The sequence below is a fragment of the Hemitrygon akajei genome, chromosome 3 (assembly GCF_048418815.1).
Source record: "Hemitrygon akajei chromosome 3, sHemAka1.3, whole genome shotgun sequence".
Taxonomy (NCBI): Eukaryota; Metazoa; Chordata; class Chondrichthyes; order Myliobatiformes; family Dasyatidae; genus Hemitrygon; species Hemitrygon akajei.
This window is the reverse complement of record NC_133126.1, coordinates 14,463,698-14,481,230: the sequence shown is the minus strand read 5'-3', so window position 1 is coordinate 14,481,230 and position 17,533 is coordinate 14,463,698. Positions and strand designations below refer to the sequence as shown.

General features: G+C 46.1%; 1 protein-coding gene across 5 annotated transcripts in view; it reads right to left on the bottom strand.

Moving 5' to 3' along the window:
* Positions 1-17,533, bottom strand: part of ccnk (cyclin K) — a 61,817-nt gene that overhangs the window by 35,250 nt on the left and 9,034 nt on the right. For all 5 annotated transcript variants that reach the window (XM_073039212.1, XM_073039209.1, XM_073039208.1 and 2 more), the window contains exon 3: positions 15,370-15,451. In XM_073039212.1, coding sequence (XP_072895313.1) covers positions 15,370-15,451 — 82 coding nt within the window. The remainder of the gene's footprint in view (positions 1-15,369; positions 15,452-17,533) is intronic.

The following is a 17,533-nucleotide window of genomic DNA, read 5'->3' as shown; positions in this document are numbered from 1 at the left end:
GAGTAACATACACAGGACATTGTACATTCTCCCCCCACCAGCAAATATCATGCCCTCATGACACTACCAGAGTTCCCCAAAGCTTCTTGCAACACACAAAACCCAACCCAGGTGCAGAAAGCAGTGACATAACTACCCAGAGCAGTAGAAATCACACTCGGTTCTCCTGGTTCCACATATGTCAACCGCTCCGGCGGGGGGGGGGGGGGGGGGGCGCGCCTACTTCTCTGAGATCTCCGTACCCCTTCTGCCGACCCTTCCGCCTCACTGGGCTCCCTCTTCACCTGCGAACCCACTGCCTCGGACACCCCAGGTCTACCTGACAGACCCTCACCCCCTCCCTCACGGGGTTCCCCCCTCACTGGGCTCCCTCTTCACCAGTGAACCCACTGCCTCGGACACCCCAGGTCTACCTGACAGACCCTCAACCCCCTCCCTCCCGGAGTTCCCCCCTCACCTGAGAACCCTCCGGCTCACGCTCAGGTTCCACCCTCTCTCCCCGCAACGCTGGCTGCCTCTCCATCTGACCCTCAACACCTTCCCTCCTCTCACCCAACTCAGTATGGGAAGGGCCAGGAGCCTCCTCTTCTGGTACTGGAGCGCAAGCAAATGGGAACAGGGGCCATTCATCTGAGTCGTCATCTTCCGAATTGGTATCCATTCCCGGGTTAAGGACCCGTCCCCGCTCTTCAGCAGCGGGCTCTTCCCTCGCTCCGCACCCTCACAGAGTCCTTGTACTAGGCACAACCTCCCACTCTGGCTCCTTGTCCACCTGCACTGCTTGACCCAGGGGCAGCAGGTGATTCCGATGGAGTACCTTGATAGGTCCATTCCCATCCTCAGGTTTCACCCAGTAAACTGGTAGATTCGACATCTGGCTCTCTATTACATAGGGGCTGGCCGCCCATCGATCTGCCAACTTGTGCTTACTAGGGAGTCCCAAATTCCGTAAAAGGACCCGGTCGCCCGGCAATAATTGAACAAACTTCACCTTTTGGTCATACCTCATCTTATTCCTCTGATTTTGTTTGGTAGCCGCCGCCTCGGCCAACTCGTACGCCCGCTGTAACTCCCTCTTCATGTCAGACACATACTTTAGATAGGGCTTCCTGGGTAATTCACTCACTTCAACCCCAAAACACAAGTCAATGGGCAACCTCGCTTTCCACCCGAACATCAGATAATAGGGCGAGTACCCTGTAGCATCATTGCGAGTACAATTGTAACAGTGAGCCAATTGTCCAATATGACGACTCCACTTACTTTTCTGCCCAATCTCCAGCGTCCCGAGCATGTCCAACAAGGTCCTGTTGAACCTCTCTGGCTGAGGATCACCCTGTGGGTGATAAGGGGTAGTCCTGGATTTCTCAACCCCAAGCAGAGTCAGTAATTCATGGATAAGGCGGCTCTCAAAGTCCCGCCCCTGATCACTATGGATTCGCCTGGAAAGGCCGTAATGAACAAAATACTTCTCCCATAACACCTTTGCCACTGTCGTCGCCTTCTGATCCTTAGTGGGAAATGCCTGAGCATAGCGAGTGTAATGATCGGTGATGACTAAGACATTCGTGGTGTTGCTGGTGTCAGGCTCGATCGACATAAAATCCATACATACCAGGTCCAGAGGTCCCGCACTCTGCAAGTGCGGCAGTGGAGCCGCCGACGCTGGCAGGGTCTTCCTCCGGATGCAACAACTGGATTTCCTACAGTATTCTTCGACTTCCCCCCTCATCCGGGGCCAGTAGAACCGGTCTTTGAGTAATCCATAGGTCTTTTCCACCCCCAAGTGTCCGGAATCATCATGTAAGGCCTGGAGAACAGCCTGCCGATACTCCTCCGGCAGGACCAGTTGCCAACGGCGGGTTTGGTCCGGAGGCGCCGGGACCTGGTACAAGATTTGGTTCTTTAACTTTAACCGAGACCATTCCTTCAATAACAGAGGCACGGACGGGTGTTTCACCTTATCAGCCAACTCCACATCCCCCTTCTCTACCACTCTCCACACGGTGCCAAGACCCGGGTCATTCTGCTGAGCAGCTGCCACTTCCCCCGGACTCAGTTCTGGCAACTGCTTAGTCCGCAGTACGGTCAGGTCACAGTAAGCTAGGTGTATGGCGTTGTCAAAAACCCCCAAATGGTCCACTGCTCGCTCCAGCCTTCCTCTTCCCTCGGCCTTCACGGTGATAGCAAACTGACACATCGCCTTCACTCCAGGGGCAGGGATACTCTCCCACTCCTCGTCCTTCTCCTGTTCCCCCGGCTCCCGACGTGACAAAGCATCCGCATCGACATTCTTGCTTCCTGGGCGGTACCTCAGGCTGAACTCATATACCAACAAGGCCGCCAGCCACCGATGTCCTGTGGCATCCAGCTTAGCCGAAGTCAAAATATAAGTGAGAGGATTGTTATCCGTTCTCACCTCAAACTTGGCTCCGTACAGGTAATCGCTCAGCTTGTCCACCACTGTCCACTTCACCGCCAGGAACTCCAACTTGTGAGTGGGATAGTTTCTCACAGAGGGCGACAAGCTTCAGCTGACAAATGCTACCGGTCTCAATGCTTTGCCATGCTCCTGGTACAGAACAGCCCCCAGACCCTCTCGGCTGGCATCCGTGTGCAGCACATATGGCTTTTGGGGATCAGCAAAAGACAACACCGGGGCCTGGGTCAGCGCCCTTTTCAAAGATCGGAATGCCTCTTCACATCGATCATCCCATCTCGAGCCAAAAGGTTCCGCCGGGTTCCAGTATCCTCCAGCGTCTTGCCTCTGGTCCCCCTTCCTTTTCTTTCCCACCGGGGGATAGCCACACAACAGCTGAGTCAACGGGTGACACACTTTGGCGTATCCTTTCACGAATCGGCAATAATACCCACAGAACCCCAAAAATGAGCGCAGAGCGCTCACTTTCTGGGGTCTCGGCCTCTATCTTGGTTGGATCAGTAGCCACTCCCTCTTGCGAAATGATATGGCCAACGTAGCTAACCGACGACTTGCAGAACTGGTACTTGTCCAGGGAAAGCTTCAGCCCATCTTCATTTAGCCAGCTTAACACCTTCAACAGCCTCTCCTCATTTTCCTCCAAAGTCGATCCAAACACTATCAAATCGTCCAGGTACACCAGCACCTCCAACAGATTCATATCCCCCACAGTCCTCTCCATGAGCCTCTGCAAGGTGGCTGGGGCCCCCGATATGCCTTGGGGCATTCGTTCGAACTGAAAGAACCCCAGCGGGCAGATAAAGGCTGTCTTCTCTTTATCGCCCTCACTCATCTGGTATTATCTGGTATTACCAGATCCCACTTCTAAAGTCCAGCACACTGAACCATTTCGCTCCACTCAGGCAGGCCAACGCGTCCTCGACCCTCAGGACAGTATATTGATCAGGGACAGTTCGCCGATTTAAAGTCCTGTAATCAACACACATGCGCACCCTCCCATTCTTCTTCCGTGCCACCACTATTGGGGACGCATAAGGACTTAGAGACTCAGCTATGATTCCGGCTTCCTTCAACATGCACAAGTGCTGCCGCACGTCCTCAACATCTGCCGGAGCCAGCCGCCGGGATCTCTCTCGGAACGGGGTGTCCTCCGTCACCCGGATGGTGTGGCGAGTGCTTTTGGAGCAGCCCACATCAAACTCGACCCGAGAAAAAACAGCTTCCATCTTCAGCATCTTCTCCACTAGCCTGCGTTTCCACTCCGGCGTCACAGGGGAATCCCCGAAGTTAAAGGCTTCAGCGGTCAGCTCCCTTTGATGCTCCAACCCCTGCCCGTTAGGGGTCCTCACTGGTGCGCTAGACATTACCGCCACCGGGAACAGATGTGCCAGCGGCATTCCCCTCTTAAAGGTGATTTCTTTTTTTTTTAAATCTCCCCCCCCCCCCAAAGGTGATTTCTCTTGCTGTAGTGTTCCTGACTCTTATGGCTATACGCCTCGCACGTACCACCGATGGTCTCTGCACTTCGGGCCTCACCAGTGCCCCCGCCGGAAATCGTGTCTCCCCTTCAAGATCATCCGGGGCGTCTACTAACAGGGCTTCGCCCGTCGGCACTCCTGGGAATCTGGGGGTCCCCATCACGAGTGCTACCTCCCCGGTCGGATCACCTTGGGCCTCACCTGCGTACACCACACCGTCCCTCGTTTACACTTCAGGTCCAGCCCTTGGGAGGCAACCCCTTCTTCGAACACCGCTCGAAACACTGGATGCAAACTTCTCCTTACAAGCTCCCAGGAGCCGTCGCACAATGGGGGAGTTAGTCCCCACCAGAAGGGCAGCACCACCGGTTTCCACCGGGTCAGGACACACCAACACCAACGTCTCAATAGCTTCAGACACTCCCACATCGCCCTCCGAGAACTCCAATCTCACCGATAGGTACCCATCGTACGGGTAGTCACCCTCGCTCACACCCCAAATCTGCAGGGCGTCAAATGGGGTTATGGGCAAATGCTTTAGATATTGGTTGTAGAATGACCGGTACAATGAGGTCACTTGCAATCCCGTATCAAGAACGGCTTTTGCGTAAACTCCCTCTATCTGTAGACACACACTGGCACGGGGTCCTACACGCCCATCCGGAATAGAGGCGTGGGCACCCGGTGATCCCCTGGCTGATCTCTGGGAACGTGTTCCTCCACAGGCTCCAGTCCGTTCCTTCACTGAGCCTCTCCTAAGTTTCCTGACATCTCTCCCTTCTTAGTTGCAGGGGGGCTTGCCCTCTGCGGGACTCCTCGTCTCTCACAATCCCACCTAAAGTGTCCCTCCTCTCCACAGCTATAGCACACCCTTGGCCGCCCACAGTCCCGCCTGAAAAGCCCTTCTTTCCCACAGTTAAAGCACACGCTGCCTGCTGCCCCTCCTCTCCCAGGACGGCTCCCACTCCCAACCCACTGCACTGGTCGCCCCCGGGAGTGGGTATCTCCCCTGTCCTTCCCCTCCAGAGGGGGGGTCCCTACTCCCCTGGGGGTTGTCAGTCCTCCACCCAGCCACTACTTCCTGTATCACTGAGGATCGCTCCTGTAGGCCCAAGCCCTTTTTCCGCCCCAACGCTCTCTCTTCCTCCCGCACCTCTCTAATCAGTTGCCCGAACGAGGGGAGCCTTTCCTATAAGCCTGCCGGATAGTCCACGCCACCTTGTCCTTCTCCAGAGAGCCACTGAATATCTGACTCATCCTCACGCTAGCCACGTCAGGCGCCTTCACTACCCCCCGGCGCCGCAACCCCGTAAGCATCCCCTCCATCCGAAATATGTACTCGGAGAGGTTTTCCCCTCTCCGTTGTTCCAGGCATTGAAACTCTGCTAAAAGCAGCCAGGGCTCCCCGGACAACCCAAATGCTCCCTCCAAAACTTCTATGCATTCCTCAGGCTTTTCAGCTTTCAACTCCCTGACTGTTTTGGCTGCCGAACCGCTCAAACTTCCCACCAATCGCTGCCTCTTCTCCTCCTCCGAGCCTGGCCACTCCTCTAACATCAAAGACGTATGCTCGATCCAGGTCTCATAGTTCACCTCCCCGTCCGGAGTAGGCTTGGCTCCGGAGAACACCCCAAGCTTCAGCCGTGGCCTCTCGGCCACTCCCACCAAGGAGTTAAGAGCGACTGCCAGTTCCGAGGCTCCCCCCCCCCCCACCTGGGGGGGGGGGCGGGGCCTAGTCACGCCTCCCTCCTCCGGTGTCTCCTCATCCTCATCGAGAGTGTGGAGTCCCCACGGCCCCGCCTCCCCCGGAACACTGACCATCGCTGGCAGTTCCAACGTCATGACGTCAGCACTCGTACGAACCAACACCCAGCTAGACTCCACCTCTTTACCACACCGTCTAGCTACCAATTCTACCTGCCCAATACCTTTTACCAAACTTAACCCCCGCACTAATGCGTACCCCGAAACTCGAAAATCCACTCCGCTCACTACACAGGCATACTGAACCGGTACATCTTCAAACTCGCACCAGCTAACAATCTTATCTCTGTCCATCTCCACACTGCTGCCTGTGCGATTCCACAGCCTCTAAAATCCAATCCCAGGACAAGCCCCCACAAATGTAACACTTAATCAACAGGCTGGTATATGTCTAGGGGAAAAGGAGATCCAGCCACACACCACCCCCACCTCCCGTACACGCAGGTGCTGTGGGAATCAAGTTTATGCCTCGCGCAGGCACACAGTATCAAATTCACACCAGATACCGTTATGAAATACACTTTAAAGATTTTACTAAAACTAAAAGAGTACTAGGCAATACAATATATATGAAAGAAAAGAAAAAGCAAAAGGTGCCAACTTATCAAAGTTCAGTCAGTTTAGTGCACATCATTGGAGCTCAACCATCGAACCATTCGACCCCTCGTCACTTTCCTCCGACCTCCACGTCTTCGCACCTGGGACCACCCCTGGTGGTCAACCAAGCAGTGCAGCGCACGTCCACCTTCCTCGGCATCTCCTTCCTGACTCTCCCGAAAACCCCCCAAGCTCCCAGCCTCACAAGACAAAATAACATTCCCCATTGGTTAACAAATGAATACAATCCCCATATCAGCAAGTCTAAAGCTAAAGAACTGCAAGAGAAACACTTATCAGACAAAGAAGCAATTCCTACCCTTAACAAACCAAAGAAGCCATTTTGAGTAACATACACAGGACATTGTACACAGGATATCAACTAGGTTGCAAACTATGAAGTGGAAGTTCAGCTTGAAAGTTGATTTTTACAGCTTAAGACAGTGTTTAGTATGGGATGTTACATCTGTTCTTTGTTAAGGCATTTTTCATCACAAGAATCACAGAATTATATACTGACGAAGGCCACTAGACCTATCCAGTACATTCTAGGTCATAGTAGAACAATCCCATCTCCCTGCTGCTTCCCCAAGTACATGTACAAGTTCAGGTGCCTATTCAATTCCCTTTTGAAGGTACTGGTTCTTGCCACACTCCTACAGGTAGCGAATTCTAAACCAAAACTACTGACACCACCTCACATCCTGCATAAAATTATAAAATGTGTCCAGAGGGCCATCTGCTACACTCTACCTTTTGTTACGAATGATGAGCAACTCTGATGGGCAGAAGGGTACAGAATCGCCAATGCCCCCCCCCCCCCCCACTTTGGAGAATCGCAAATCGCTACTATTCCAATGCTGTTATCAAGGGAGATGCAAGAGACACAGGATAACAGTAAAGGCAGTTGTTATTGATAACGCTCATGAAAAATTAATGAGAGAGAGGCCCACAGGTTGGAATGTCTCCTATTGACAAAAAGAGAGATTACTGCTATTGTCTTTTGGAGAAGGTTTGTGTACTAGGTACTGTTCTATTCATTGAAACCCCTCAGGGAGCAACCAGCGTGGAGTGGTTTGATGGGTTACATCATCTCAACCTGATTGATACCCGAGACCCCGTGAGTGGGGATAAAAGTAGGGTCTGGGGAAACACCCCTCAGACGCACCAGGAGAGACGCTACGAGACCGATGGGGGCTTGTGTGTGTGTCCACTCTTGCCTGGGTGATGAGTCCGCCACGGAAGAACGGTCTAGCTAAAGGATGGAGGGGTCATACGTGAATGGCCACAACAACAACGCATCAACGGATCAAGATCGTAAAAGGAAAGTCGGCAAGTCAATAGCTATTACACTCTCTCTCTTTCCAATAATTGCAACACAGCGACAAACAACTACTGCAGCCTGCATGAACTGAACTGAACTTTATATTTCCATCAGACAATTCATTATCCCATAGACAATGATACAGCTTCTTATTGATTATTATTATACCCGCACTTTTAGGTTTAGTATTGATGATGTATATTATCTGTATATTTGCATTGATATTATTTTTGTGTATTTTTACTAATAAATACTGTTAAAAATAGTATCATCAGACTCCAACGGATACTCCTATCTTTGCTGGTAAGACACCCAGTTACGGGGTTCGTAACACTTTCCCCTATCAAAACCAGTTATGACCTTGTACAGCTCTAATAAATTTCATCTCAAACTTTGCTCCAGGTGGACACCATCAACTCTATTATAGGAGCTTTTCTAATATTTTTTAATCTACATCCTCTTCTGGCTAATGGAAAAAGGTGGTGTACTCAGTATTATAAAAGGTTCCACATAACTTTGCTGTTTTTGTACTTTTTACCTCATTTTATGAATTTGAGGATCACACTTAACTAATTGAGCAACACATCACTCAACATGCTTAACTAATGATATATGCATAAAGACTCAGGCCCTCTGTTACTGCACACCCTAAACAATTCTATCAGTAGTCAATATAATCTCTTATTCATTTGGCCAAAATCTATCACTTGGCAAATGGATTTCATTTGCCCACTTGTCTACTCGAAGGCTATTAACTATCCCCACTGTTTAATCACACTTTAAAGCTACAAAAGGAGTCTCATGAAGCAAAAGTACATAAAACGAACAGCTAGATTAGTCTGAATCTAATCTGGCTTTGTCTACACTCTACAGGGTATAGTACAGGAGTAGGAGGGGAAAGTATCTTCCACTGTAACAAAAGAAACAAAAACAGACAGTCCATTCAAAAAGCAACACAATGCATCATTCACATTAAACTTGTACAGTTCTTGTCACCATACTAAATACCATGCAGACAACATATAAACATAGAAAATCCAGCCAGGGAAAGATTAAAGGTCTACTTGGTTTGTGATTTGATATACTATTAGTTTGATAAGAATGTGGGATTTTTGAAGATGGTTGATTTTACCCTACAGATTTAAGCCACTTGTTTATGCAATCCCCATACAAGCTTTTTATTTCTATAAAAAAAATATTCTACCTGAATAATTAACACTATTGTTTTTGACTATAGAATCAGAAGATTTTTTTGAAATCTGAGAGGATTATATAAATCTTAACGCACACTTTTCTAGATATAATATCTGCATTGTACCACCATACCTGTTCTTTCAATCATAGAAAACATACAGCACAATGCAGGCCCTTCAGTCCACAAAGCTGTGCCGAACATGTTCTTACCTTATGTTATCCCCTTTGGTTCAAGAGCCTAATGGCTGATGGGTAATAACTGTTCCTGAACCCAGTGATGTGAGTCCTGAAGCTCTTGTGCCTTCTTCCTGATAGCAGCAGTGAGAAGAGAGCATAACCTGTGTGGCGGGGTCCCTGATGGTGAATACTGCTTTCCTCAATAGTGTTTCATGTGTTGAGTGGTGGAGTGGGCTGTATCCATTACTTTTTGTAGGATTTCTGTTCAAGGGCATTGGCATTTCCATACCAGGCCTTTATGAAACCAGTCTATATACTGCACATCCATAGAAATTTGTCAGTTTTAGATGTCATGCCAAATTGCCACAAACTCCTAAAGAAGTAGAGGCGCCACTGTACTTTCTTTGTAATTGTACTTATGGGCTGGGCTCATGACAGATTTTCCAAAATAATCTATATACTCCTGTATCCAGGTCTTTTTGAACACAATTACCAATGGCTTTCGATCTCTATCCACTGAGGAATAACATCTCCTCATTGATAACCAGCACAGCATGTCAAGGATGTGTGTTTAGCTCACTACTCTACTCTTCAGTCATGACTGTGCGGCTAGACACAGCTGTAAATTCACTAATGACACAAATGTTGCAGGCAGAATCTCAGATGGTGACGCGATGTAAAGGTAGATCGGCTTGTTGATTGATATCTCAACAACAACTTTGTATCCAATGTCAGTAAGACCAAGGGATTGACTGTGGACTTTATGAAGGGGGATGTCAAGAAAACACACATCTTAATTGAAAGGTCAGCAGTTCCAGGTTCCCAGGCATTAACATCTTAGAGGACCAAACATATCAATGCACTCACAAAGAAGGCATGCCAATGGTTATGCTTCATTACAACACACACAAAATGCTGGTGGAACGCAGCAGGTCAGGCAGCATCTATAAGGAGAAGCACTTTCGACGTTTCGGGTCGAGACCTAACTGAAAGGAAAGATAGTAAGAGATTTGAAAGTAGGAGGGGGAAGGGGAAAATGCGAAATGATAGAAGACCATCTCCCTCTGGTGCTCCCCTCCCCCTTTCTTACTCCTGAGGCCTCCCGTCCCATGATCCTTTCCCTTCACTAGCTCTGTAACCCTTTTGCCAATCACCTTTCTGGCTCTCAGCTTCATCCCACCCCCTCCGGTCTTCTCCTATCATTTCGCATTTTCCCCTCCCTCTCCTACTTTCAAATTTCTTACTATCTTTCCTTTCAGTTAGTCCTGACGAAGGGTCTTGGCCTGAAACATCGACAGCGCTTCTCCCTATAGATGCTGCCTGGCCTGCTGCGTTCCACCAGCATTTTCTGTGCGTTGCCTGAATTTCCAGCATCTGCAGATTTCCTCATGCTATGCATCATTAGAAGATTTGGTTGTCATCAAAGCCTCCAGCAAATTTGGACAGACACACCAATTTCGATAGAGAGCATTCTTTCTGGTACGGAGGCTCCACCACTGAAAAAAGCTGTAGATGGTTGTAGACTCAGATGGCTCTATCATGGGCTCCAGTCTCCTAACCAATGAGGATACCTTCAAAAGGCAGTGCCTCAAGAAGGAAGCATCCATCATGGGCAAAGTACTGGAGAGTTTAACATCGGTAGCTGAGCGAAGGGCGCTGAGTAGGCTACGGTCAATTATGGAAAACTCTGAACATCCTCTACATAGCACCATCCAGAGACAGAGAAGCAGTTTCAGCAACAGGTTACTATTGATGCAATGCTCCTCAGACAGGATGAAGAGGTCAATACTCCCCAATGCCATTAGGCTTTACAATTCAACCGCCAGGACTTAAGAACTTTTTTAAAGCTATTATTAATGCTTTTTGAGATAGTGATTTAGATGCATATCATATTTTTTACTGAGTTAAGTATTGTATGTAATTAGTTTTGCTACAACAAGTGTATGGGACATTGGAAAAAAAGTTGAATTTCCCCATGGGGATGAATAAAGTATCTATCTATCTATCTATCTATCATTAAGGACCCTCACCATCAGAGAGGTGGTATTGGGGCCTGAAGACACACTCTCAACTTTTAGGAACAGCTTCCTCCCCTCTACAGTAAGATTCTAAACACCTTACTATTTTACTCTCTTTACATGACATTTAGTTTTATTTATTTTTATATTTCCTATTATAACCTATACTAATTTTTATACATTGTACTGCTGTCACAAAACGAATTTCATGACATACTCTACTGTAGCAATTTTATGTATTGCACTGTACTACTGAAAAAAGCAACAAATTTCAAGACATGTGAATGAAGAAAAAGCATTTCAGGATGTATACTGTATACATTTCTCTGACATTAAATTGGAACTTTGAACCTTTGATAATAGACCAGATTTTCATTTGGGTATTTATTGAGGACAGAGTGGGAAAGGGCAGAGGGGGAAATCATGATTGGGAAAAGGGAGAGCGGACGGAGAGGGAAGCACCTGTGAGACATTCTGGAATGATCAATAAACCAATAGTTCAGAATCAAATGAACTTGCCTGGTGTCCTAGGGATGGGTGTGTCTGCACCAGTACCACCCACTGTCCCTGGCAGTCCTTCTCTGCCACATCCCAACCCCTCCTGCGGCACTTCATTCAGTTTTCCCAACATCCTTTGCTCCCGCCAATTTACAAACTCATTTTCCACTTCACATTGACAAATTCAGTACTGTGCAAAAGTCTTAGGCATCCTAGCTATATAAATATGCCTAAAACTTTTGCACAGTACTGTTATGTCAGTGATAATAAACCTGATTCAGATTTCAGAAATACTGTTTTGCCAAAGTGCATGACCCCACATTTTCCACATTACGCGTCAACTGCCATGTCTTCATCAATTCACTCTACCCAGCTTTGAAGCCTCAATATAACCAACACTGAGCTTTTTATTCAGAATAAGATTTATTTATCATGTGAAAATGGAAGCATACAGTGAAATGGCTGTTTATGTGAACAAGCAACAGAGGTAAGAATATGCTAGGGGCAGCCCACAAGTGTTGTCGCACATTTCTGGGCTAACATCGCATGTCCATGATGCTCAGCAGAACAACACAGAACACAAACTGAACACCATAAGCAACAGGAAAACAAGCCCCTTTCTTCCTTCCCAATCACCCACACACAAGTACAAACATCCAACTGCAGGACAGGCCTCTTGACTTCCAATTGACTTTTGGGCTCCAGTGTTCAGTATTGACACCTGGAGTAACTGATGATGGGACCCAAAACTCGCATGAACATTTGATCCCTTGTCTCATCGTCCTGGAACAGCTCAATATCGATGGATGCCGTTCATTGCCTGTGCACGTCACTGGCCTTCAAGCACAGAGTGGATGCCTAGGCTCTGACCTGACCTCTAACTCATCAATATCCGTCCCCAAACCCCAACGTGACTTTTTATTCCCCAAAACCATCGCTACGAACATTAAAACAAATCTGAGCCATGATCTCAATAGAGACTGCAGCTCGGCGCCATCTTGACCAGAAATCAGTAGCAAGTCTGTATTTATTACATTTAATTCCTTCATCCAAATCACTGACACAAATTATGAAAATTCCATCACACTACCACCCAACGATAATCCTCCTGTTTTCTATTCTTTAATCCTTAATCAAAACTAGTATACTATCACCAATATTATGCACTCTAATTTGGTTTCATTTTGTTATTACTAAAACCCTCCAAAAGTCCAAACACACCATACCATTTGTCCTTATCATAAAGTTCCAACAGATTTGCTAAGCATGAAATCCATTTCGTAAATCCAGGTTGAATGGGGCTACTCCTATTATATTTTAAAAGTCCTGTTATAACTTCCTTAAAAAGAGATTACAGCATTTTCTCTGCCACTGAAGTCTGACAAGCTGGTCTATTATTCCCTTCTCCTCTCCCACTTTTCTTAAACACTCATTAAAAAACTTAAAACTTCTGTTATTATATTTTCACAATTCAAGAGTACCAGCTCTTACTGATTTAGAGCAGGGGTTCCCAACCTTTTTTAAGCCATAGCCAAAAACCATTAAGCAAGGAGTCCACGGATTTAGAGATACAGCATAGTAACAGGCTTTGTATGTGCCGCCCAATTACAATTATGTAACCAATTAACACACTAGCCCTTCTGTCTATCTTTGGAAGGTGGATAGAAACTGGAGCACCCAGACAACACCCATGCAGTTAGGAGGAGAACATGCGAACTCCTCACAGACAGCAACGGGAATTGAACCCTAGTCGCAGGCACTGTAAAAATGTTGTTCTATTATGAAACTGTGCCACCTCATTGTACAGAAAGAGTGAAAGAGGCCTACTCTTGTTACATTTCACGTAAGCCAGAAAGAATATAATTTCTGGCACACACTGCCGCTGATAATCAGCTTTCATTCAGTGTTAAATTTCAGATTAATTTATTGTTATAAACACTAGGATGTAATGAATTTGTTGGTTCACATGAAGCCCAGAGCATATTGCTCATCCAGATGGAGGCATTCCCTAACAGCGAGTGAAGTTCTTTGCTGAGCCACCACATAACTATCCAATGTGGCGTAGAATTAGCTGTTTGGCGGGATTCTATGATCAATGGAGTAGCTGTGATGCAAACATTAGCTATTATATACTGAGCAATATTAGCATAGTTTCATATTACTCAAACATTTGAAGGCTACAAAAGCAATTCGTCAATTTGTTGAAATCCACGTGAAAGAAAATCAGTTAGTCATCTGAGGCCGAAGTACGCAGGTGTTTCCAACGAGTGGACAGTCGCAAGGCTTTGGGACCAGACGGCATCCCAGGGCGGGTACTCAGGGTGTGCTCGGCACAACTGGCAGATGTGCTTACAGACATCTTTAATCCCTCCTTCTTCCAGTGTAGGGTGCCCTGCTTCAAAACACCCACCATTGTTCCTGTACCTAAAAAGACCAAGGTAACATGTCTGAACTTCTGCCGCCCTGTCGCACTCACCTCAATAATAAGCAAATGCTTTGAGAGGCTGGTCAAGGACTACATCTGCAGCATGTAGAGCACCCACATCTGCACCACCCACACTGGACCCCCCACATTTCACCTACCAACACAACCGATCAACAGATGATGCAATAGCCACAGCTCTACACACCCATCCTTACATAGCTGGAGAAAGATGCTTGTGTGAGAATGCTGTTCTTGGACTACAGTTCAGCATTCAACACCATAATTCCCTCTAGGCTTCACAAGTAGTTCAGAGACCTTGGTCTTCACCCTGCCTTGTGCAGCTATATCCTCGACTTCCTGTAAGATCACTGGCAGGTGGTCAGAGTGAGCTCCTCCACCTTTGCCCCTCTGACTCTCAACACAGGTACCCCCCATGGTTGTGTGCTAAGTCCCCTCCGTTACTCTCTGTATACCTATGACGGTGTCGCCACCTACAGCTCCAATCTGTTAATTAAATTTGCTGATGACACTACATTGATCGGCCTTATCTCAAATAATAATGAGGCAGCTCACAGAGAGGAAGTCATCACCCTGACACAGTGGTGTCAAGAGAACAACCTCTCCCTCAATGTCGAAAAAGGAACTGGCTATGGACTACAGGAAGAATGGAGACAGGCTAACACCTATTGATATCAATAGATCTGGGGTTGAGAAGGTGAACAACTTTAAGTTCCATGGCATAAACATCACTGAGAATCTCACTTGGTTTGTACATACCAGCTGTGTGGTGAAAAAGGCACAACAGTGCCACTTTCACCTCAAATGATTGAAGTAGTTGGCATGATCCCCAAATCCTAAGGACTTTCTACAGGGGCACATTTGAGAGCATCACTGCCCGGTATGGGAATTGTACCTCCCTTAATCGCAGGACTCTGCAGAGTGGTGCGGACAGCTCAGCGCATCTGTAAATATGAACTTCCCACTATTCAGGACATTTACAGACAGGTGCGAAAAAAGGCCTCGAGTCACCCCAACCACAAACTGCTCTAGCTGCTACCATGCAGGCAACGGTAGCACAGCATTAAAGCCAGGACCAGCAGGCTCCGGGACAGCTTCTTTCAGCAGGCCATCAGATTCATTAATTCACGCTGATACAATAGTATTTCTATATTATATTTACTGTCCTGTTGTACATACTATTTATTACAAACTACTGTAAATTGCACATTCAGACAGAGGCGCAACATAAAGATTTTTACTCGTGTGTGAAGGATGTAAGAAATAAAGTCAATTCAGGAGTTCACAGACCCCTTGCTTAATGGTATTGGTCCATGGCATATAAAAAGGTTAGGAACCCCTGGTATAAATAAAATACACCAGAACAGTATACTTATACTTCAAGCACAACGTTGAAAGCTGTTCAACTTTATACAGCAGGTCTGTTCAGTACTTACATATCTTGGAAACTGTTTGAAGGAATGAAACATGTAAAAACGATGAAAGTAGATGATTCCAGTAGCCAGTGTGTCATAATGTCTTACAGCTGTGGTTAAGGAAAAACATTTAGTAATGATTTCCAAAAAAATTGTAGACAAAGCTTAAGATGGATAACACTCAGACCCGCCTAAGTCTTTCTTCATATTAATAAGATCTCATTTGATTCCTAGACTATGCTTTTTAGCAATTTAGTCGACATTTCATTGCAATTGGTGTGCTGTTCAAAATTCCTAAACTCTTCCCCGAGAGCGCCATTTTGAAGTGAGTACACAGCAGCAGGGCTACGCGATAGTGTAGTAAAGCTGTAAGTATCCACTATTGGACCATTCAGATGGTTCAGTAGCAGAAACACGAGATGATGTTCTCCTTCATTTTATCGGGGCTCTGGTTCCTAAGCCCCCTTTCAACCTAAGTGGCTCACTGGAAAATTTATAATCCTGTACAACATCTAAAAGAATTAAAATGTGTTGCAGTATTAGTAGGAATAACATCCAATTGCCTGGAAAATCTGCTAGGCCAGCACTACAGTCCCAAGCATGCTGGAATGTCAGAGCTTTACTGTACATCCTAATTAGCAGTCTTTGCCTTCATCTCTAGGTAGTAACACATTTTCATGGACTGAATTATCTGGAACATTAATTTGCAAGAAGAAAATACATACAACATGCTTACTTATTTGCTCCATTCAAATATCCAATCAGAATCCTAAATAATGGAACCTTACCACTTATTATTATAGATGAGAACTATCAACAAGTTAACACTTCTAGATCTTCAAGAAATTTAGACAAATTCCTCTCATCCGTAAAGATTTTGAAACTCTATGACATCAGTTCAGAATCAATCAAGAGTTTACGTACTTCAAAATGGGTTAACCTAAAACTATGATGCGAAATCAAGAACAAATGGATACTTTAAAAATGGCATTTGGGCTTGGAGAGCTAACATCCAGCTTTGTTGGTGAAGATTAAAGCAGTCTTTGCTGAGACACGTTGAATCTATCTAGCTCAGCACACCTGGGACCTGGCTAGTGCAGGACCACAGAAATTGTCAGTAATGCCCCTATCATCTTCCTCTAAGCAGGAGAACTGTTCTTTTTAAGTATAAAGCAACAGTTGTGGAGTATGGAAGCTAGAAGGATCAGAGAATTGCCCATAACCCAAAGCTTCCGTTAGTCATTTACTGTCAGGTGAGACCAAAAAAGTTGCACGGGTAGGTTAGTTACAAAATACTAGGGATCTTAATCAATTTTAGACTTTAGTTAGAATTAGTTAATTAGTATACATCTATGCTACAGATTCAAAATTTACTGGTGCACAGAATGTTGAACTAGAAAGTTTCAAACTGTAGTTAATTCCATTGGATGATACAAGCAGAAAATGCTAAAGGTATGCTAGACACCATTTGTGGAGATGGAAGCAGAGTTAACATTTCAGGTACAACACCATGCACTTTGAGATTAATTTTCTTGGTCTTGAGTCAAACATATGAATGTTGCTTGAATTCCAGATTGAAGAATTCTTCTGTAAGCCCACTGAATTCAAAATCGAACTTTAAGACAAGAATTAAAATCAGATGAAAGCAAAAAGTGATGCAATATCTCAAAGTACAGCTCAAAATACAAAACTATTCCATACTTTGTGAACATTGAGCCAAAAACAACAGTGATGCAAAAGTTTCAGCTGAAAACAGGAAGGCTGGAAGAAAGGCAAGTAAGTACACTTTTTGAAGTTAAGTAAAATGTTATCCTCGATAAAAAGTGTACATGTACATGCAAAATACTGGAGGAACTCAGCAGATCAGGCAATATTTATGGAAAGGAATAAACAGTTAATGTTTCAGACTGAGACCCTTCATTAGGACTGGAAAGGAAGATGCTTGAATAAGGTAGGGAGGAGATGGAGTACAAGCTCGAAGGTGATAGGTGAAACCAGCCTGGTGGGGGAAAAGGAATTAAATAAGAATCTAGAAATTGGTAGGTACTAAAGGGAAGGAGGAGAGGCACTAGGGGAAGGTGATAGGCAGAGTGAGGTGAAGAGTTAAGAGGAAGGCCAGAGTGAGGGAGGAGAAAAATTACCAGAAGTTGGAGAAATTGATGTTCATGCCATCTGGCTGGAGGCT